At 45.5% G+C, this 23,247-nt stretch overlaps 3 protein-coding genes across 3 annotated transcripts; 1 reads left to right on the top strand and 2 right to left on the bottom strand.

The window, feature by feature from the left end:
• Positions 1-483: 483 nt before the first annotated feature.
• Positions 484-1,499, bottom strand: LOC105860377 (olfactory receptor 2AT4-like). The gene has a single exon (XM_012745098.3). It carries the CDS (start codon positions 1,447-1,449, stop codon positions 484-486), a length of 966 nt encoding a protein of 321 aa, XP_012600552.3. The 5' UTR covers positions 1,450-1,499.
• A 5,627-nt stretch (positions 1,500-7,126) lies between these two features.
• LOC105860375 (amidophosphoribosyltransferase) lies at positions 7,127-9,729 on the top strand. Its single transcript, XM_012745095.2, has one exon. The coding sequence runs from the start codon at positions 7,283-7,285 to the stop codon at positions 8,834-8,836; it is 1,554 nt and encodes a 517-aa protein (XP_012600549.1). The 5' UTR covers positions 7,127-7,282; the 3' UTR covers positions 8,837-9,729.
• Positions 9,730-14,109: 4,380 nt separating this feature from the next.
• LOC105860376 (olfactory receptor 2AT4-like) lies at positions 14,110-15,227 on the bottom strand. The gene has a single exon (XM_012745096.2). The coding sequence runs from the start codon at positions 15,126-15,128 to the stop codon at positions 14,157-14,159; it is 972 nt and encodes a 323-aa protein (XP_012600550.2). The 5' UTR covers positions 15,129-15,227; the 3' UTR covers positions 14,110-14,156.
• Between the last annotated feature and the right edge of the window lie 8,020 nt (positions 15,228-23,247).

Raw genomic sequence — 23,247 nt, forward strand, 5'->3', positions numbered from 1 at the left:
TTTTGTTTCCTTGGGGTAATGGACAAATTCAATTGATTGACCTATGGATACCAGATAGTCTCAATACCGTTTATTATATGTCCATCTTCCATACTGTCTAAAATGTCATTTCCTTCATATATTGAATTATCTGTATACTTATGAGTTTATTTCTGGGCTGTGTATTCTGTTTCATTGATCTATATGTCTGTCCATGTCTTAATAACTTACCTCTTTGTATTCTGACCTTTATTTTAGCCTGATTATATTGAATTTTTTCTGATGCTTTTAAGAATATTTGTTTCATATTTTATCTGATATTTTTATTTCTTTCCACACAAGAATTGATTTTATAACCTAGCTTCTAGTTAGTGGATGTGGAAGCCCCAGTGGTATATTTTTGGTACTGCTGTAAGCCATTCTTCCTTCAAAAAACTTTTTTGATGGTGTTCTCTGTTCTTCAAGAACTGGTATCCTTGGAGCAGCATTAGCTACATCTAATGATCAAGGGCTCCCAGAATGCCCTGGGCCTTGGGGACATGCAATCTTGGTGATGGCTGCTTTGACGTCCTTGTTCCTCAGTGTGTAGATGAGAGGGTTGAGAACAGGTGTGAGAATGGCGAACACCACATTGCCCATGATGTGGAAGTCAAGGGGCAAGTCGGCCCTGTAGGCCACATAGGCGATGGCAATGGATGAGTAATAGGTGCCCACCACCAGGAGGTGGGAGCTGCAGGTGGAGAAGGCTTTGGACCGTCCTTCTCGGGAGCTGATGCGAAGCACCGAGGCCAGGATGCGGGTGTAGGAGAGGAGCACCAGGAGAAGGGGGAGGAAGGACACCACCATGGCGATGCAGAAGCCCATGAAGGTCTGGGGGCTGGTGTCAGAGCAGGAGGCCTGGACCACAGCCAGATGGTCACAGAAGCAGCTGTATATGTGGACAGTGCTGTCAAATGCCATCTGGGAGGTCTGTACCACTGCTGGGATGGGCAGGAGGAGGGCGATGAGCCAGGCACTGGCCGCCAGCATTGCATTGGTCTGTGGGGTCATGAGGACAGGGTAGCGCAGTGGGCGGCAGATAGCCACATAGCGGTCATAGGCCATGACCACCAAGATGAAGGCTTCAGAGCAGGAGAAGCTGTGGAACAGGTACATCTGCAGGAAGCATGCAGGGAAGCTGAGGATGTGGTCCCTGAATAGGAGGAGGGACAGCATCTTTGGGACAGTGGATGTGGTGTAAAGGATGTCTAAGGCAGAGAGGTTGATCAGGAAGAAGTACATGGGCTTGTGGAGGCTGGGCTCTGCCACCACAGCCACCAGGATCAGGGCATTACCCACCAGGATGAGCAGGTAGAAGAGCAGGAAGATGAAGAAGACAGGGAGGAAGAGGAACTCCTGTAGGGATGGGATGCCCACCAGGTAGAAGACGGGTGCAGTGTCTTTTGATCCATTACAGGCTGTAGCAGCCATGGTGGCACAGAGCTGGATGCCAGGGTGACAGGCAGCCAGCACATCTGGAAGCCAGGAAAACCAGGAGCTTGAAACAAGAATTTGTGCAGTTCACTAAACAATTATTGCAATTTGAATCATTTACAACCAAGTTTAGAGGGCTGGTGGTGGCATTCAATATGGGTTATTCCATCTGACCCACAATTCAGTCCTTCCTCCTTCCATTGAATATTTGGGAAGTCTCTGTAGTGTGCACAGCTATGAGAATATAAACAAAGCATTCAAGACCCCTCTGTCAGAGGGCTTAAATTCTATGGGAAGGATCGTACAGTTAAACACCAATCGCACAGCAGATGATCCAGTCGCAACTGGAGTCCGTGCACTGAGAGCGTGCCACAGCCCACACTACCTTTTGGGCATCAGATCTTAGATGATCTCGTAGGTCCCTACACTCCTGTGTTTTCTTTTACATTTGCTTAAAGTACTAAGTGACATCCCTGTCACCATATCACTAGGGAAGGTTGGTTTTTCCAAGGTTTTCTGCAACATGCTGCCTGCCTCTTCTACCCATTATCTGAGTGCAGCAACTCTGCCTGCCTCTCTCTGCTGAGTTCTCTGGGTACCCTCCTCTCTGTGTGGGGGCCTCTCAGGCTTCGACGATGGGGGGGGGCGGGTGCAAATATTTTCTGTTGGAGAACTCACTGCTGATAGAGCCTAAGCTGGAGGTAGACCTTCCCGCAGTTGCACCAAAGTAGCAACTCTGGGCTCATCCTGGGTCACTCTCTTACCTTCCTTCCTGCTGCCCAGCCCTGCAGGTGTCCTGCTAAGTCACTGCATGCTCACTCTTCTGTCTGCTCCACCAGCTCAAAGCCACAAGGAGCAGTCCTGAGAGCCATTGTTGCTAGAAAGGACCCAGAGAACTGAAAGCTATAGCTGCCCAAAAACAGTGTCAGAGGCTGTCCTGAAAACCTTGACATGTGTTGACTGCATGTGAGCTCAGGTGGCCTGGCGTGGATTGGAGCTGAGGAAAATACTGGCTGGTCCTGCTTCAGGAAGAGTCTCTGGCGGGTGGTCTACATAGCTTCAAGTTTACATCCACATTGCTGGTCTTTGAACTCCAGTGATTCCATGAGCAGTTTTTCTTTGATTTCCCTGAAACTACATCTATATTCCCTCTTTTCTAAGACAAAAGCAAAGCAAACAAATGAACAAGCAAAAAACCCTCTCGTGTCCTGGAATCACAGAATGTTAGAACTGAAAAAAGGTTGGTTTTTTAAACAATTTATTTTTAATTTCAACCTGACTCCCCTTCCCCAATTTCCCAACCATTTTTTAAAAATTCCCTGGTTTGCTCTGTTATTGATTTGGCCTGTGCAGCCCGGTTCCGAGGTTTGCAAGGAGTGACTGGCAAGTGCTTTGTCTAGAATGCTTTGCTTGTCTAGTGCTTGTCTAGTGCTTTGTCTGGGACAGAGGACCCTCCCGTGTGTGTTCTTTGAAAGAGAAGCTCAAGAATGGAAAAATAAGCACCACATGTACTCCCCAGCAAATTGCTATTAACTGATCAACACCTAGGTGGACATATAGGAATAACATTTATCAGGTGTGGGGTGGGTCGGGGGGTTGGGGAGGGGATGGGTATACACATACATAATGAATGCAATGCACACCAACGGGGGGATGGACATGCTTGAAGCTCTGACTCGAGGAGGGGGGCAAGGGCAATATATATAACCTTAACATTTGTACCCCCACAATATGTTGGAAAAAAATTTAAAAAATAATAAAAAACAAAAAAACAAAACAAAACAAAGGATACCACTCATTGGATTCTGGTCCACTTTAATCCATTATCACCTCATCTTGATTTACATGTACAAAGACCCTTTTTCCAAATAAAATCACATTCACAGGTTAAGTTCCTTGTGGATAATTGATTCCCACTGGAAGCTTTCTCTGTTTGGGGTTGGAGTGACCAAAAGATGTTTTCCTTAGGTAAATAAAAGGCTCTGGTAGTTGAGCCACCAAAAAAAAAAAAAAAAAGAAAAGAAAGAAAGAGAAGTTCAAAGGCCACCCCCATGAACAGAACAAGGGTTGATCCTGGATTGTCACCATTTTAAAGGATGAAACCTCAGTCACCCAGAACCCCATCCCAACAGATTCAGTAGCTAGTTTGTCCTCACACTCAAAGGGACACAAACTGCACTGCCCTGGGCACTGCTGCACCCAGAGAGCCAGTCATGGCCCACGGTCCCCACCTTAGGCTGAGTTGGGGATCTGAGGGAAAGAAACAAAGAGAGTCAAAGCCAGAGGGGCCCAAAGAGCCCACCAATTCCAGCTGCCTCTCCTTCTCCCTCCTCTGCCCACGGCTTTGCAGATGGAGACACGGATGCTGAGACCACAGTGGAGAGGTGGTGGCCTGTGACTTTGCACAGCCGGGCGGTGCTGCACCTTCCAGCAGGCAGGCCAGGCTCGGGTCACCCGCAAAGCAAGGCACCAAAAATACTTCAGGAAAGAATTTAACTGTTGCTACTTCAAAGCACCATTCAACTGGCCCATCACAGGAAATATTAGAATTTGGCAGGACTTTCTTACACTGATTTTACAGATTAAAATTCTTGTTTTATTTTCAGGGATATGCAACCTCTATGTCATGCAGTCCTATATTTACAGCCAAAAGGACACTGTTTTTAAGAGCATGGAACTTGTCCCAGCGGATATTCCCTGTCATCTAGTTACAGTGCTGGTGGGGGAGAGAGAACGACAGAAAACCTGTCACCCCAATGTCCAGCCTGCATGCTATGCACGTCCCTCCCTTCATCACACACCTCTGCCAGTGGGTGGTTACACCCCTTCAACTGACAAAGAAACTGAGGGTCAGAGAAGGACAGGTCCTCGTCCAAGGCCCTGGCTGGTGAGGGGTGAGAGCAGAGCCCACCTGCTGCCAGGGACTGAGCCCCACCTGGCAACCCAAAGTCCTGGCTCCTGGACCAACCCTGCCACTCCCTGGCTGTGCCTTCGGGTCTCTGAGTCATGGTTTCTCATCTGTACAGTTAGGAGTTGGAGAAAAACATCTCTGAGGAGTTTCCAGTTCAAGGAGCCATTTTCTGAGTGTCCCCTCTGAGTGTGGCAGAGCAGGGGGTGAAAAGACAGGTGTCACGAGGTCCAGCCCCTCCCGGACAGGGCGAGGGCGCTGCCGCTGAGTGAGCACTTGCTGCTAACCAGGCTCTTCACCTTCATCATGTTATGGGCACCTGAGTGTGTGGACTGGGGAGTCTGTCCTTGCCCTGCCTCCAGCTCTGTGACCTTGAGCAAGTCTGTTTCCCCTCTCTGAGCCTAACCCCCTCATTTGTGATCCCACAGGGTTTTCTTTATGTGGAGAATGCTTAGACACGCTTACACAGAGCCTGGTGCATGGAAGAGCTCAAGGTTTGCTCGTGTTTCCTGTGGTTCCTGCCATCATCAGCTTCGTCTTCCCATGGGAAGGCCTTGCCCAAGCTGATTTGGACCCCATTTGTGAGTGTGTACCATTGCTCAGGCCTGCCAGGATGTCCTGCTGAAGGTCTCACAGCCTACGCATGCTCCTGGATTCTGGGCACCTGCCAACCTGGATCCTAGCATCTGTCCCTGTGTTCACTCAATCTGTCTTTCTGGATCCCTAGCCCAGGGTCTACATCTCCCACCTCTCTGCGCCTATCCCCCAATCCCAGTCTTTGCTGATCTTTGAGCTCTTTACCCCCATCCCACTCACCTGCCAAGTCCTGCCCAGCCTGGTGTCTCCCGTGGTGTCCCCTTTGTGCCTCCACCCTGGCCTCACAGGGAAGAGCTGTGGCCCATGAAACCCTTTATCCCTCCTTCAGCCAGGCCGCTAGGGCCCTCACCCTTGGGCACTGTATCCCCCAGTGCCCCACTATCAACTTCTCCGCCCCTCCCGGAGCATGTGTTGGGAGGAGACTTGCCCCTGGGATTTGCTAGTAATGAGAACAGCATTGTTAACAGCCCTCCTGGGTTGCAGAACTTTATAACACATGGGGCAACTTCTATTGACATTACTCCATCTGGTCCTCAGAACAGCCAGGGGAGAGAGACAGCCCAAGGGGTGGAAACTAAGGCCCAGGAAAGTGAAATGACGTGCCAAATCTAACACGGATGTTTCATATCAGGGCTGAAACTCAGTCCTAGGGCCTCATTCCCAGGCCTGTGCTCTGCAGTATTCATTCATTAGTCGTTAAGGGTATAGAGTCTAAAGTTAGAAAACCCTGGGTTTGAGTATCAGTTGTAATATATTTTAGACAAGTTAGTTAACCTCTCTAAGTCTGAGTTGTCCCTTCCACAAAATGAGGAAGACCTTTTCGGGCAAGTTCTGTGCTATGGAAAACAGTGTCCTTTTGGTTCCAAGCATAGGTCTGTATTACTTAGATGTAGTGTGTGATTAAAAATAAAACAAGAACCCTACTTTGTAAAATAAATGTAAGAAAGTCCAGCCAAATTCTAATATTTCCAATAATGGACTACTTGAATAGTGTCTTGAAATATCAAAAGTTAAATTCTTTCTGGAAGTAGTTTTGGTGATCTTGCTTTGGCCAAGCATGTGCCTGGCCAAGTCACCCTGTCCACCTGGTTGTTTAGTGCCTCTTTTGCTGTGAATGCTCTGAGAATTGAGCTTTCTCCAAAGAGCTAACACTTTTGCAATTAAGCCTTTTGCTTAGTCTTCAGCTCAGTCTGCCCTCTGCAGGGGGGCTGTCAAGGAGATTCGCTGACTCTTACACTTTGCTTTGTTTTGGGGATTAATAGATCTGAGTCTGTTGTTGTCTATTTACCCTTCAATACATCAATGTCCTTTAGCAACATCCAGCAATTCCACAGTTTGCATTTCTGCCATACCTCTAAAACACCCAAGAGCGCACGAGCTGTTGCTTTCCCTTTATCTAGGTCCCACCAGTTACCACAGGTAGAAAGGCTTAGCAATCACACTGCTATAGCGTAGGCAACCATGTGTTTGCCATCAGTGATAAGGTCCTCATTGCCATCCAGATAGTAAGTTATCCAATTGCAGAATCTTATCCTTTGAGTCTGTTTTCTAGAACAACTCCTGGCACCAACTGTCTTGGGTTGGGCTTCTCAGAAGCAGAGCCAGAGAAAGAGATTCTTGTAAAGTGATTTACTGTGGGAGTGCTCTCAGGTGCAACCTGTAAGGGAATGAGGGAGGAAGGATAGGGCAGGAGAAGTTAGGCAAAGATGAGTTTCAGCTGAAGGTGAGCCTGATTCCACAGGTGCTCTGGAATATGAAAGGCACTACAGTTGTCCTACCTTTCATATCCCCTTATCAGTTAGTCAGGCTGAAATGAGGCACTTCAAAACCCCCATACTTCCCGCACCATAGTGTCAGAGAATTAGCTGACAAATGTTTTAAAGCAGCCATTATAAAAATGCCTCAATGAGCAATAACAAACACACTGGAAACAAATAAAAAAATTAGAAAACCTCAACAAAGAAATAGAAGATGTAAATAAAAATCAAATGGAAATTTTAGGGCTGAAAGTTATAATAAGCAAAATAAAAAATTTAATGGATAGGCTCAACAGCAGAAAAGAAAGACAGAAGGAGAATCAGTGAAGAGGAAGATAGAATAACAAAAATTACCAAATTTGAACAGAGATAAGTAGACTAATTAACAAAGCTTCAGGGACTTGTGGAACTGCAACAAAAAATCTAGTGTCGAGTAGCTGGGGCCTCCAGCGGCCGGGGAGGAAGCTGCTTGCGGGAGCCTCTGGGACGTACGGGCCGAGCCGGTCGCTGGTTGGTGCTTGGACCTCGGCCCCGGCGGCGGGTCCCTCCACGTGCTTTCGGCGGCGACATGGAGCTGGAGGAGTTGGGGATCCGAGAGGAATGTGGCGTGTTCGGGTGCATCGCCTCAGGAGAGTGGCCCACTCAGCTGGACGTGCCGCATGTGATCACTCTGGGACTCGTGGGGCTGCAGCACCGGGGTCAGGAGAGTGCTGGTATCGTGACCAGTGATGGGAATTCAGTACCAACATTCAAAACGCATAAGGGAATGGGTCTTGTAAATCACGTTTTTACTGGAGACAATTTGAAGAAATTATATGTTTCAAATCTTGGAATTGGACACACGAGGTATGCCACTACAGGAAAATGTGAATTAGAAAATTGTCAGCCCTTTGTTGTTGAAACACTTCATGGGAAAATAGCTGTGGCACACAATGGCGAATTGGTAAATGCTGCTCGATTAAGGAAAAAGCTTCTGCGACATGGTGTTGGTCTGTCAACAAGTTCTGATAGTGAAATGATTACCCAGTTACTAGCATATACCCCTCCACAGGAACGAGATGACACTCCAGACTGGGTAGCAAGGATTAAAAACTTAATGAAGGAAGCACCCACAGCATACTCCCTGCTTATAATGCACAGAGATGTTATTTATGCAGTACGAGATCCTTATGGAAATCGTCCTCTATGTATTGGTCGTCTTATTCCAGTATCTGATATAAATGAGAAAGAGAAAAAAAGATTAGAAACAGAAGGATGGGTGGTGTCTTCAGAATCTTGTAGCTTCTTATCCATTGGTGCAAGATATTACCGTGAAGTCTTGCCTGGAGAAATCGTGGAAATATCCAGACATAATGTGCGAACTCTTGATATTGTATCAAGGTCTGAAGGAAACCCAGTGGCTTTTTGTATATTTGAATATGTTTATTTTGCAAGACCAGATAGTATATTTGAAGACCAAATGGTTTATACAGTAAGGTACCGCTGTGGTCAGCAGCTGGCGATTGAAGCACCCGTGGATGCGGATTTGGTTAGCACTGTTCCGGAATCTGCTACACCTGCTGCTCTTGGTTATGCAGGAAAGTGTGGACTTCCATATGTGGAGGTGCTGTGTAAAAACCGATACGTAGGAAGAACCTTCATTCAGCCCAACATGAGGTTAAGACAACTTGGTGTTGCAAAAAAATTTGGAGTATTGTCAGACAACTTTAAAGGCAAAAGAATTGTTCTTATAGATGATTCAATTGTGAGAGGCAATACCATCTCACCTATAATAAAATTGCTCAAAGAATCTGGTGCAAAAGAGGTACACATTCGAGTAGCCTCACCACCAATTAGATATCCATGCTTCATGGGAATAAACATTCCCACAAAAGAAGAGCTCATTGCCAATAAACCAGAATTCGATCATCTTGCAGAATATCTAGGAGCAAACAGCGTTATATATCTGTCAGTAGAAGGATTGGTTTCATCTGTACAAGAAGGGATAAAATTTAAAAAGCAGAAGGTGGAAAGGCAAGATATTATGATTCAAGAAAATGGAAATGGTCTGGAATGTTTTGAAAAGAAAGGTCATTGTACAGCTTGTCTCACTGGAAAATACCCTGTAGAATTGGAATGGTAGCTGTTAGGGGCAGATGTATCATTTCAAGATATAAAGTTGGTCAAGAAGTTACAGTGGTTACACCGTATCTGTTTACTGTTGCTCTGTTGGTACAATATAAAATGCCACATGCTTACGTTATACCTTTACATGTTTTAAGATTATTTTGAAAAGGGTACCAAAGTGCTATAATTGAACCTTGCTAATTGTATATAATACAACAACATGTGGTATTCTTTTTTTACACAAGCATTGGCTAGTGTTTTGTACCTGATCAGAAAAGGCAGGTGGTAAGTGACATTTGTCACCTCCTTGCTTTAAAAGGTTTGCAAGAGGTTAGACCTAAGATAGGAGGTGTGATGCAAACAGGACAGGTGAGTTAAATATAACATTTCCTGGGAAGTTTGAATCCATTATACACTGTAGGTGTCTAGCCTTTACAGTTCTGGCTGTAGTTTTGACATTGGCTTCACTGTCTAACCTTAAACAAAACTTACTATATATATAAAAAAGATCTTTTGTGCCTCAGTTTCCCCACCTGTGCAATGGGGTACTTTTATTATTAAATAACTAATAGGAATGTGAATAAATTTCATACTTTAGTGTTAGAGCCATCATTTCACCCCCAAATTTTAAGATAGTACATGATTATTAGCTTTTGAAAAGCTAATGATTATTAACCTTTTTGAGATTAATTTGCAATTATGATTTTGTTATGATGGAGGGAGACATAGTTTGGTGGGTCTTTGCCATCTGTCTTTGAGATACCCCAAGAATGGTTATAAAAATCTGTCTGTGGAAAAGTTTTTCCTACATTTGACTAGAGAGTGTGATCCATAATACTTAGTACCCTAATAGAAAAGCTCAGGAAGCGACCTAGTACATTTGAAATAAAAACCAAATTTTTAGATTCAGAAAAAAAAAAAAAAAAAATCTAGTGTCATTGGAGTCCCAGAAGAAGAGGAGAAAGAAGGTAGGGCTAAAAAGTATTTAAAGAAATAATGACTGAAAACTTCTCAAGTTGGGCAAAGAACATAAACCTATAGGTTCAAGAAACTAAGTAAGCCCCAGATAGGATAACTCCAAAGAAATTCACATTAACACATACTATAGTCAGAGTTCAGAAAACTAAAGACAGAGAAGAAATCTTGAAAACAGCAAAAGAGCAATGACACCTTACCTGTAAGGGAAAAACATTTAAGTGACAGCAGATTTCTCATATTTTCTCAGATTTCTGAGAAACTATGGAAGCCAGAAAGAAGTAGAACAACATTTTTCAAGTTCTAAAAGAACTGTATAGCCAATAGTTCTATATCCAGCAAAATATTCTTTGCTAATATAAGAAAAATCAAGACATTCTCAGATGAAGGAAAACTAAGAGAATTTGTTGCCTAAAGATCTATCCTAAAAGAATGGCTAAAGAAAATTCTTTACACATAGAAGAAATGATAACGGACTCTTGGGACATCAGGAAGAAAGAAAAATGAAAAGAGTTAAAGTATTGGTAAATACATATTTCTTCATCTCTTGAGTCTTCCAAGTTTTGTTTGACAAGAGAAGCAAAAATTATAAGCACTGTCTGATTTGGTTCTAAAGGTATAGAGGAAATATTTAAGATAATTATAAAAGTAGGAGTAAAAAGGGAAGTAATGAAAGTAATGTTTCTATGCTTCACTTAAATTGGTAAAATGTCAACATCAATAAATTGTAACGGGTTATTTATATATAATGTAATACTTAGAGAAAACACTAAAAATGCTACACACAGAGATGACACTAAACAACTCTAACTCTGTAGATAATCAAAATGGGATTCTTAAAAAATCTTCAAGTAACTCACAGGAAGACAGGAAAAAGAAAACAGAAATGAAAAAAAAAAAGAACAAACAAAAATCTAAAATGGCAGACTGAAGGCCTACCATATCAATAATTACACTAAAAGTAAATAGTCTAAATAAACCAATTAAATGATACAGATTGGCAGAGTGAATTTTTAAAAATGACATGCTACCTATAAGAAACCCTCTTCAAATGCAATAATATAGGGAGGTTGAAAATAAAAGGATGTAGAAAGGTATATAATGGGAACATTAATTAAAGGAAAGCAGGAGCTATAGTAATATCAGGTAAAGGTGACTTAAGAGCAAAGAAAATTATCAGAGATAGAGAGGGAAATTACATAATGATAAAATGGTCAATCTACTAAGAAGACAAAGCAATCCTAAACATGTATGCACCAAACAACGGAGCTGCAAAAGACATGAGGCAAAAACTGATAGAACTGAAAGAAACAGATCCACAATTATGGTTATACAATTCAATACCTCTCCCTCAGCAATTGATAGAACAAGACAGAAAATGAGTAAGAATATAGAAGAGGTCCACAACATTACAAACATCTAATGTGACATTTCTAGACCACTCCACCCAACAAGAGCAGAATGCACATTCTTTCCAAGTTCCCACAGAACATATATGAAGATAAGCCATATCCTGAGCTGTAAATCAAACCTCGGCAAATTTAAAAGAACTGAAATCATACAAAATGTGTTCTCTGACAACAATGGAATCAAATTAAAAATCAATAACAGAAAGATAACAAGTGATTTCCAAGCACTGGAAATGAAACAACATACTTCTGAATAATCCACAGCTTAAAGAGAATGTCTCAAGATAAATAAAAAAGAAACATTGAACTGAATGAAAATGAAAATATAATATATCAAAATCTGTGACACACAGCTAAAGTAGTGCTGAGAGGGAAATTTATAGTATTAACTGTTTATGTTATAAAAGCAAAAAAGGTTCAAATTAATAATTCTAAGCTTCTACTTCAAAAATCTATTAATTTAAAAAAAGAGCAAAATAAACCTAAAGCAAACAGAAAGAAGAAAATAAAAAAGATAAGCATATAAATGAATAAATTTGATAATAGAAATTACCAAATAGAGAAAATCACTGAAATAAAACTGGGTCTTTGAAAAAAAAATCAGTAAATTAATGTACTTTTAGCAAGACGGACAAAGTAAAAAGAGAAAAGACACAAATAACCAATATTGGGGATGAAATAGGGGTATCACTATGGGCCCTGCAGACACCAAAAGAATAATAAGGGAATGCTAAGAATATAACAACTGTACATAGAAAAATTTGATAAATTAGAAGAAATGGATCAATAACCCAAAAAGCACAAACTGCTACCCCTCACCTAATATGAAATAGATTGAATACCCTTATAACTATTAATGAAATTGAATTCATAATTAAACAATTCCCAAAAATGAAATCTCCAGGCACAGATGGTTTCAGGGGAGAATTTTATTAAAACACAATCTCTTCCCAAAAACAGAAGATGCAGGAACACTTTGCAATTCATTTTGTGAAGCTAATTAATATTACTCTGCTATGACAGGCAGATAAAGCCAATATAATATAATATAATAATAATATAATATATAATAACAATTTAATATTACTCTGCTATGACAGGCAGATAAAGCCAATACAAAAGAAAATTACGGACTAACATTCCTCATAAATATAGACATAAAAATTTTTAACAACATATTAACAAATGCAATTCAGCAATATAGAAAGAATTATATATCATGACCAAGTGGAGTTTATTCCAGGGATGCAAGGCTGGTTCAATACTCAAAAATCACCACTCCCTGTAACCCCTCCTCATCCCAAAGCAAAATCAGAGAACTCACCCAGTACCAATATCTTTGTCCAAGTTTCAATTCCTGTCCAAAATCTGCCTACCTTTGTTCAATCTTCGGATCCTTCAGGACGACCCTATCTTTTATAGTTTAACCAGCATTTGTAGTTTCTGTGTTGGGAAGAGTTGGCTCGTTAGAAGCTCACTCTCCCGTACTGTAAAAGGAGTTCCTCTCACTGATTTTTATTTATTTTTTTGTCATGGGCTCCAACAGGATCATCATATCACTATAAATAATTCTCCTTGGAGTCCTCTTAAATTCCTCTTCTTTCCAGCCTAACCTAAATGTCAGTAAACTTTTTCTGTGGCGTGCCAGATAATAAATATTTTCAACTTTGCAGGGCACATGGTCTCTGTCACAACTATTCTATTCTTCCATTGTAGCAAAAGAGCAGCCACAGGCAGCATGTAAACAAGTGAGTCTGCCTGTGTTCACAAAAAACTTCACTTAGGAGCACTGAAATTTGAATTTCATACAATGTTCACATGTCACAAAATGTTATTATTCTTTTACTTTTTCAACTATTTTAAAACATGAAAACCATTTTAGCACACAGGCCATATGAAAACAGGGAACAGGCTAGATTTAGCCTGTGGTCCACAGTTTGCTGACCCCTGGTGTAAACTCTTACACATCTCCTGCTCTGAGAATGAGATACTCAGCTTGCAAAAAAAAAATTAGACCTTATTTTCAGGTGGTTCTCAGGAGGATTCTATGTTTGTTTCAGACCTTTAGTAATATCATCTGGGTTTATGAAAAATTCTCTGTTCTCATTCACATATTCCATGTCTGGTTAAATGCCGAGCCTTTATCACGGGTGACTAAGGGGGCTTTACTTCCTGACAACATGCACGGCAAAGTGCCAGCTTCCTGCTCCGTTCTCTCTCCTGGTAATGGTTTTCCTTTCTGCTGGATTGGGACAGGCTGCAGTTCTGCCCATCCTTGCTCTGATCCTTGCGTGATTTCTGAGAGGAGCTGATGATGCTTTGGCAGGAAGCATCACTTCTTGATGGGCATCCAAGCTGAAGATGGAACCTTCCCCTTGGGCAGGAACATGGGCACCGTTACCACCTCTGATTGGAGCAGTTAGTGGTTTCTTTTGCAATCTTTTCAATCCTCCCACCCTCATCAGCCATAGAGCACTTGTTAAGAAGTGATACCCAATACTGAAAATATATCAACTTGCAGGAGAAAATGTTAACATTGAAGTAAATGGTAACTTCTTGGTTCCCACTGCCCCCTTTGCTTCTCTCTGTTCTTATCACCTTATATTTTTTTTTCTCTGGGTCTGACTCCCCTACCAGATGATAGATACCTTCCGGGCAGCAACTGTGTCTGGTTCATTTCTATCTCCAGCATCCAGTAGGATTTTTATGAATGGTTGAATGATGAAGTTTTATTCACTGCATTAACCACTGATGAAAACTGTGAACCCTACAACTATTCTGTAGTACCACTGGGAAATCTTTTTGATCCAGTATTTGAGGAGCAAGTTGTAGCTGTCTGCCCAACTGAATGAAAGCAATTTAAGTTGCTGTAATTCATTTAAAAATATTTACTGGGTTCCTACTCTGTGCTAGGTGCTGTCATTATTACCCTGGGGGCTGAATTAGTTGCAACTAAGGATCAAGGGCCCCAGAACGCCCTGGGTCCTGGGTACATGCGATCTTGGTGATGGCTGCTTTGACATCCTTGTTCCTCAGCGTGTAGATGAGAGGGTTGAGAACAGGTGTGAGAATGGCAAACACCACATTGCCCATGATGTGAAAGTCAAGGGGCAGGTCGGCTCTGTAGGCCACATAGGCGATGGCAATGGATGAGTAGTAGGTGCCCACCACCAGGAGGTGGGAGCTGCAGGTGGAGAAGGCTTTGGACCGTCCTTCTCGGGAGCTGATGTGAAGCACTGAGGCCAGGATGCGAGCGTAGGAGAGGAGCACCAGGAGAAGGGGGAGGAAGGACACCACCATGGCGATGCAGAAGCCCATGAAGGTCTGGGCGGTGGTGTCAGAGCAAGAGGCCTGGACCACAGCCAGGTGGTCACAGAAGCAGTGGTAGACCTGGGCCACAGGACCAAATGCCATCTGGGAGGTCTGTACCACTGCTGGGATGGGCAGGAGGAGGGCGGTGAGCCAGGCACTGGCCGCCAGCATTGCATTGGTCTGTGGGGTCATGAGGACAGGGTAGTGCAGTGGGCGGCAGATAGCCACATAGCGGTCATAGGCCATGACCACCAGGATGAAGGCTTCAGAGCAGTTGAGACCATGGAACAGGTACATCTGCAGGAAGCATGCAGGGAAGCTGAGGAAGCGGTCTCCCAATAGGAATAGGGACAGCATCTTGGGGACAGTGGTTGTGGTGGAGAGGATGTCCAGGACTGAGAGATTGATCAGGAAGAAGTACATGGGCTGGTGGAGACTGGGCTCTGCCACCACAGCCACCAGGATCAGGGCATTACCCACCAGGATGAACAGGTAGATTAAGAAGAAAATCAAGAAGACGGGAAGAAAGAGGGACTTGGGCAGAGAAGGGATGCCCACCAGGTAGAAGATGGGTGAAGAGTCCTCTGATCCATTACAGGTTATGGTTTCCATAGTGGGTCAGAGTTGGATGTCTGCAAACACACACTGGGAACATCAGGACACATCTGGAAACCAGAGCAATCAATGAGACATTAACTAGAACATGCATTATCTTTTTCTTTCTAACAACTGATCTCAATCCCAACACTTTTTGTGTGGCAGGAATTTTATGCCACAATTAAGATGATTGGAACAGTGAGGTTTCTAACAGTAGTAGTTGAAAGAGCCGGTCCTGTTTGGTGGGGGAGAGAGGTGTCCCCTGACACCTCCATAGCTGTTGAAGGGAAGGAACAACACTTAGAAAGAATTGGGCCTGTGTTAGCAATGTCAGGGGCCCAGAGTTCAGCCCCACATATGGAAGAACTCTCTTACAATCAGCACTATCCCGTTATGCAAAAGTGGGCTTGAATATTAGTGAGTGCCATGTAATTAGAGGTATGCAAGGCTGGGGTCTTTTATGCTGGAATGCTACAGGGGAGATTTAGTACTTAGAAAGGAGATAGATCAAAAACCTTTAAGCAACGTTCTAACCCTAGTTCCATTGGTTCTAAAAAAGAAAAGACATATAGAAACCACATCAACAAGATTGTAATGTTGGTGGGAAAATTTAATCCATCTGAGAAAAAACGTCTTGAGAAGTATCTATTTATGTTCAAATGCCAAATAAAAAGCCAAGTAGCTCCTTTATTAGTTTAAGCAGCTTCTTTAAGGATATCTGACTTTTTTTAGCCTAGTTCCTGAAACCACAGGTGAAGGGACATTCTAGGTATGGTAATGTTGATGGCCCACTTACCAGATTTTGCCTACTGTGAGCACCAGAATCTTGACTACAGTCATTTGACTTAAGTCCATCCAGTACAGATGTGTCTACACAACAGTTCCTGAGTGGGGCTCTTTAACGTGGCCCTTGTGAAGACAGACAGCAGAATCACCGACCGAGGGTGAGTGAAGCCAAACCCTGGAGTGAAAACTATGTAGTCACTCTGCTTCCCATGGTTCTAATCATGAACCTCTGAGCCTAGAGGATTGTCAACGGCCTCTGTTAAAGACTCCTAGCTCATGAGCTCCTCTCTGGGATCGCTGAAAGAACTGCTTCCGTTCTGCTCTGGATCCACTTCCTTTCTTCCTACAGCCTGCCCCGTTCTCATCTCACTCCACCTGGCTGTTATGCCTGAATCAGTGCCTTCTGTCTTTCGACATTTCCATTCGCTTGAGAATTCCCTTTCTGTGACATCTTTCTCTGTAGCTGCTTCCTCCAAGGAGCACTGCAGAATGCTTTCTGCTTACCAGAAAGGAATGGCTTCCCTTTCTGCGTGCCTGTGCCGGGGCTCCCTCTGTCCATCTCACCTACCCTGCGTGCCCTGTGACCTGTCTTAACATCCTATCTCTTTGTCATATCACAGTGACTGACCATCCTCATCTGCCCAGAACTGTCCTGGTTTTAGCACTGGAAGTCCCAGGTCCTGGGAAACCCCTCAGTTTCCTAGATTGTTGGTCGCCTTGAGCTGGCAGAGACAATGTATATGCCTTTGATAGTAGGAATTATTTACCAAATGGAATCCAAGTTGAAAATGATATTCTGAAATTTTAAAAAAAGGAAAATAAAAAAAATTTAAAAAAAAGAAGAAAGAAAATGAATTCTACCCCATTAAGAAAAGACAGACCCCAGGGTGCTTCCAGGGCACTCTGTGTCTTCCCTCCTCCCGGTTGCCATAGGTCAGCAGGCGTCACCGTTGGCCATTTCATGCTCGCTGCCTGGGAGCCTTCCTTCCTTGGCCTCAGTTCAGAGGGTGCCATAGAGAACTGAAAAGTCTTAGAATCAGTGTCATGAGAGAGGACCAAGTGCTGCAGAGGTTAACTCCCCTCCCTGGAGGCTTTTGAAGAAGGTTACGGGGCTTTCAGGCAGCCCCGAGACCCCTGAAGTGAGACCTTTCAATCCACAGAACTGAGCCCAGGGAAGATACCGACCTCACCTTGGGCTTGTCCCACTAGCTGAGCCACCCAGGGCCAGGTCTGCTGACGCCTGCATCACTGCCTCTTCCACCTAGGGATGCCTTGACCACTTCCACTTGGTTTTCCCAAAGCCACCTCCAGCTGGTCTCTCTGCTAACAAAATCTTTCTCATGTCACAGAATATTTAAGAGTGGAAATGGCCCTGCAGATAGTTGTGTCCCTGTCTTTTCTTCCCAGGTGAAGAAATCTGGCTGCGGCAGGGCTGGGGTGGGGGATCAGCCCCGTGTCAAAGCAAGTCAGTGTCAGGGTTTGTCCTGGAAACCAGTCCCCATGGCTCTGGCCTGGGCTCATCCCACCCGGGCCACCTGGGGAACTCGGAAGCTCTGGTTTCCACCTGGGAAAAAAATTAGGCCAAAGGTTTTATTTTCCTCTCTGTTTCTTAAGCTGATGTCAGAGACAACTATAAATTTCCATTTTGTTTTGAGGATCTTCTTTTAAAGAGTTTCAGATATCCTGGTGACTAAACGGAGACTCTAAATGTTAAAAAAAAATACTGTTTTCAAGAAATGACTTAAGGAAGAGAAAGACTGGGTATATCTTTTGAAAAAAGCTCCTGACAGCCAGGCCCCACATCCTGAGCATAAATGTTGTCTACCTGGCAGAAACAGGCTCATGATAAACCCCCAATAAATGTTTTTGAACAAATGAATGAATGAATGAATGAATGAATTGCATGAGTCAAGCTGAACTTTTTTTCATGATGGACCAGTTGGTAGGAATTTTTACTCTTTTATTTTCACACCTAAATTGATACAAACAGCATTTCCCTGAAAGTTGCTACAATTCTGAGAGGTTGTTTCCAACCCTGCCTGGGACCTGGGAAGGCTGGAGGTGCCAGGTTGGCTGGGCAGTCACGGAATGTCAGCATGGGAGGATCCCGAGAAGCAAGCCATGTCGTCCGGTCACCAATTTTCAAAAAAAAAAAAGCTCAGAGAGGGGAGTGACTTGGTCAAGGTCACACAGAGTCGGTGGCAGAGCTCTGCCAGAAGCCAGATGCCTGCCCCCTGCCCTGGCTCCTATGGGTCTGCCATAGCACAGTCCCTGGAGCTTGCCTGTCCGGCAGCCCAGGGAATTCTGGGAGTTGCCCACATGTGCATCAGTTTCCCTCACCAGCCTGGGGGTTCCTTGGGGAATTTGTTCTGCCCTCTCCACTATAAAACCAGCATGGCAGAGAGGCAGGGATCGTGGCTGTCCTGACAACCTCAGGGCTGTCTCTCCCGTGCTGCTACAGAATCAGGTGACATTGGGCTCCAGAGAGAGCTTCTGGCCCAGCTTCTCTGCTGTTGCTGATAGGAACAAGCAGGCCCAGAGAGGGCTCCAACCTGACCAAAGTCACACAGAGGGCAAATCAGCAGCAGGGCCAGCCAGCCCGGAATGCTATCACCTAGACAGAGTTGGGCCCAGCTCTCTTCTCTTAGAGCCCCTCTCATAGCTGGGTGAGGGGCCCTAATTTCCTGCCTCCCAAAACCCTGTCCTCCCAGACCCTGGCCCCTCCTTGGGCTATGAGTGGCTCTGGGCTTCTCGCCTCCATGCCCAAGACTTCTGCAGGTCGGCCCAGCTCACCTGCCCCATCCAGGTCATGCCAACTGCTCCTTCCTCTCCCCAAGCCAATGCTGCCTCAATGGCAAGGACCAGGTTGGGCTGAGCCCAGTTGCCTTAAACCCCTAAGCTCTACCCCTTCCTAAGCTTCTGGGGCCTGAACTCCCAGAGGCCTCTGTGTACTGGGGCCCTGAGTGACATGATCCTGGGGACTCCCAGGTGAGCTTTGCTGACACATAGAACAACAAGATTAATAGTCCCCACTGGGACACAGGGGGCCTTCCCACCTGTTGAGCAATGACCGCTATTCCCGTGTGACAGATGAGGAAACCAAGGCCCCAAGTCACACAGCAATCCAAGGACAAGGCAGGATATGAAGTCTCAGATTTGCTAACTTTCACACCAGGCTCTGCACCAACCAATGACACAAATGAGTAAGTTTGTGAAAACTCTCGAGGTATAATAAATGTAAAGTTCTTGTGCTATTGGCAGGGGGGACCCTTTGAGTGCATTGAAACTGGAGGAACAAGTGTGACAGAGCAGAGAACCACTGTCTCCCAAGTCTTCATTCTCCCTTGCTCACTTGCCTGCTCTCACGCTCTTGCCTTCCCTTGTTCCCTCTCGCTCCTTCTTAGATGCCCTATAATTCTAAGTCCAGCCTCCTGCAGGTAGCCTTCGTGACTCCATCTTCCTCTAGCCCCAGGTGCTCCTTCTCTCCCCTGGACTGGCCAGGCCTGGCTGCCACTGCTGTCATTCGAAAGATTCATGTGTCTGAAGCTCATCCATTATTTCTCATTAACTGAAGCTGTTTTGTGCTGGGCGCATGGGCACAGTGAACTGACACAGTCTAGTGGGGTAGCCAAACAACTGGCCATGATATCCACCGTGGTCTGTGCTGCCATAGACTTGAAGGGCCCAGAGGAGGAAACGCGGCAGGCTTGCATGTGGAGGACGTCTGTCAGGTGGGTCGTGAATTACAGGCAGAGGAGAAGCATGCAGGCCAATAAGGAAGGGTAAACAAAGTCAAGAAGGGATGAAAAAGCAGGAGATGTGATAGAGGGCCTGATGGAAGCTTGTTTGGGGTGCAGTACAGAGGGGAGACTGGGAGGCTAAAGGAGGAGGGGTGAGAGGGGCCAGAGGGAGAAGAGTCTCTAATTCCAGGCCAAGGAATAAGAACTCAGCATGAGGACATGGGAAAGCCAGAACCAGCCTTCAGACAGGTGACGAACACAGCTCCGTGTATCAGAAAGATCATCCCTGCTGCAGAAAGGAGGATGGATTAGGGTGGGAGAGACCAGAGGCAGGGTGGCCAGGAGAAGAACAGGGAGGAGTATTAATGATAAAGGTAACAGGCGATGGCCACCCCCTTTACTGAGTGCTCACCTGTGCTAATGACTGTGCCCCGGTAGTCACACACTTCATTTCATTTCATCCAACTGGTAATTTTTATTACCTTTGTTATATAGATGAGTAAGCTCAGAGAGGTTGAGAAACTAAGTCTGCTTTGGTCCTTCCTCTGGGCCAACAGCGAGTCAGTGTTAGAGTCAATCCATCTCCAAATCCCATGCCTTTTAGCTATCAAGGATTAGGGGAATCTTCAAGAGGTGGAAGTGCCAGAATTTGATAACTGATTATAGAAGAGCCCTAGATGATGCCCAGTATTCTGGTGTGGGTGACAAGACAGATGGTGGTGACATTGACTGAGGTGGAAAACACAGTGGTGGGTAGTGGGCAGTGCAGGTGGGAAGAAGGTTTTGGAGGAAGACAGTTGAGTTCAGTGTTGGACGTGTTGCATTTGAGGAACCTATGGGACATCCACATGGAGATGTTCAGCAGATATTTGATGGTCTATGTCTGGAGCTCAGGAAAGACGGCTGAGTTGCAGACAAAGACATGGGAAGTATATAGCCATGGTAGTGAATAAGATCCCCCTAGGGAGAGAGTGTAGCGTAAGAAGGACAGAACCCTGGGGGACAGCAATATGAGATTGAGGCAGAACATGATGTGTCTGGAGAAGATACTGAGAAACAACGGCCAGAGAGGGAGAAGCAAAGCCAGGAGAGTATGATGATATCACAGAGGAGCTCCAAGGGGCAGCCATGGTCAGCAGCATCAAATGCTCCTGATGGTCCAGAGGACAAGAACTGAATGAAGAGTGTCTGTGGGGTCCACCAAGGAGGAGGCCACTGGTGCCCTCGGTGTGAACAGGACCAGTGGACCAGTGGGTGTGGAAGGCTGGGCGTGAGTAAATGGAGAGGGAATAGGTGATATCTTCAAGATGTTTGGCTATAAAGAGAAGTGGATAGTTGGAGGCTGATGAGAGTTGTCTTAGTTCTTTCAGGCTGCTAGAGAAAAATACCTTAAACTGGGTGATTTATAAATGTATTGCTCACAGTTCTGGAGGCTGGGAAGTCCAAGATCAAGGAGCCAGCAGATTCAGTGTCTGGTGAGGGCTTGCTCTCTGCTTCACAGATGATGCCCTCCAGCTGTGTCCTCACATGGCAGAAGGGGCCGACAAGCTCCCTCAGGCCTCTTTTATTAGGACACTAATCCCATTCATGAGGTCTCTGCTCTCATGACTTAATCACTTTCCAAAGGCCCCACCACTTAATACCATCACCTTGGGGGGTAGGTTTTAACATGAATTTTGGGAGGACACACACATGTAGACCATAACAAGATGTAAGGGAGGATCTTGTTGTGTTTTTAAAATTGGAGACATCTGAGCACATTTTGCACCATTTGTTGGTGGGAAGCAGCCAGTAGAGAGCGAGAGGATGAAGGAATGGAGAGGATGAGGCTGGTCAATAGAGGGGGAGAAAAGCTTCTGAACCCAGGATCTGGGCTTCTGGGGTGTCAGGTGGGAGCAAAGGGGGTAAAAAAAAGAGTGAGGTAAAGGTAAGTTTTCAGGTGGGACACAGTGGCTCACACCTGTGGTCCCAGCTACTTGGGAGGCTGAGGCAGGAGGATTGCTTGAGCCCAGGAGTTCAATGCTGCAGTGAGCTCTGATTGTGCCCCAGCCTGAGCAATAAGAGAGCAAGACCATGTCTCTAAAACAAACAAACAAAAAAATCAAAGGTAAGCCTGCAGATTCGGCGTGTTGGGCAGGGCAAGCCTCATTGAAGCACCAGAGTGGTAGGAGGATTTTGTGAAGATGCTGAGATTGTCTGAGTGTGTGTCCGCCATCGAACGGGACTGGCAAGCAGTCCAGTGGGTAAGCGCTCAGAGCTTGGTGCTGATTGGGATTCAAGCCTGGTATTCAGCTCTCTGAGAATGTTTCCTTTTCTGTAAAATAAGGGTTTGTTCCTCAAGTAAATATTTCTTGAGTGCATGCTCTATGCTGGTGTGGGCAGGTTGAGAAGAGGTCAGGGGGTGAGCAGGTGTCATAAACATTTTCCACCCAAATTGCAGGACTCGTTGTCCTCCCTCTTGGGATGGTGGGGAGGTCCACACACTCACACACCACTGTCTCTCCCTTCTCAGAAAGTGGAGTCCAGAAATGTCTCCAGGAGGAGCCCGTGGATCTCAGGGACATTCTAAGGCTGACGTTCCCAGGAAACAAGAGGCCAGCTGCCCGCGCCCCTCCTGGGCACGCTGGCCCTGCAGTGCAGGGAAGGGTGACACTCTGTCTCTCCCTGTCTCGCCCCCACTGCTCCTCACTCCCATCCACAAGGCTCCCACAGACGCGAGAGGCTGGAAAAGGAAAGTGCCAAGGAAGAAAGGGAAGTTATAAATACATCCAGGGAGAACCTGGGCTGCCTTCCCAGCCGGACGTGAGCAGGAGGCTCAGGGAGCTCTGGGGAGGAGAGTCCAGAATCAGCGCCCAGTGTGGGGGCCTGCGTTCTCCCATTCTCCTCACCGTCACCATCCTCACCGCCACCAGGGGGCAATGTGGCCCGAGGGCAAGGGCATCAACTTTGGGGGCTCAATTCCCAGCTCCACCACTCACCAACTGTGTGTCCTTGTGTGTGTGTGTGTGGGGGGTGACTTCACTTCTCTCTGCCTCTGTTTCCCCTTTGTGAATGGGCGTAATAGCACCAGCAATATTGGTTCAAGTGAGGATTTAGTGAGTCACTCTCTGAGAGAGAACTTTGAAACCATGACATGCCGTGGTGCTGTGGCCACCTCAGCCACGGAGAGGCCACCTGCAGGGTGTCTTCACTGCTGAAGTTTTCAACCCTGTGAAGGCTGAGACTCTTCCACTCTGTCTCTCTTGGGATTGTGCTGGTCCTGTGTCGGGTCACCCTGGGTGGCCCCCATTCTTAGTCCAATGCGGAAAAAGGCAGGAAGAGCATTTGACCAGAGGGAAGTGCACACAGCAGGCACCAGGGCAAGAGTGTGTGCTGCGCTCCGGGTGGGGGCGGGGTGGGTGAGCGAGGCTGGCAGGTCACAGGTGTGTGGTGATGAGCATCAAATGTCAGGCTAAGAGCTACACTTGGCTCTGAGGAGAAGGATGGGGCCTGGAAAGACTAGATTTGGAAAGGTGACCCCTGTAGGATGTGCAGGGTGGATTAGAAGGGGGAAAGTGGAGTCACAGAAGAGTCGGGAGGCCATGCAGGGGTCCAAGAGGAATGAGGAG

The sequence above is a fragment of the Microcebus murinus genome, chromosome 4 (assembly GCF_040939455.1).
Source record: "Microcebus murinus isolate Inina chromosome 4, M.murinus_Inina_mat1.0, whole genome shotgun sequence".
NCBI classification, from domain to species: Eukaryota; Metazoa; Chordata; class Mammalia; order Primates; family Cheirogaleidae; genus Microcebus; species Microcebus murinus.

What these genes read in the sequence shown, in the direction of transcription:
- LOC105860377 (XM_012745098.3), bottom strand. Translation starts at nt 1,449, where the DNA reads ATGGCTGCTACAGCCTGTAATGGATCAAAAGACACTGCACCCGTCTTC.
- LOC105860376 (XM_012745096.2), bottom strand. Translation starts at nt 15,128, where the DNA reads ATGGAAACCATAACCTGTAATGGATCAGAGGACTCTTCACCCATCTTC.
- LOC105860375 (XM_012745095.2), top strand. Translation starts at nt 7,283, where the DNA reads ATGGAGCTGGAGGAGTTGGGGATCCGAGAGGAATGTGGCGTGTTCGGG.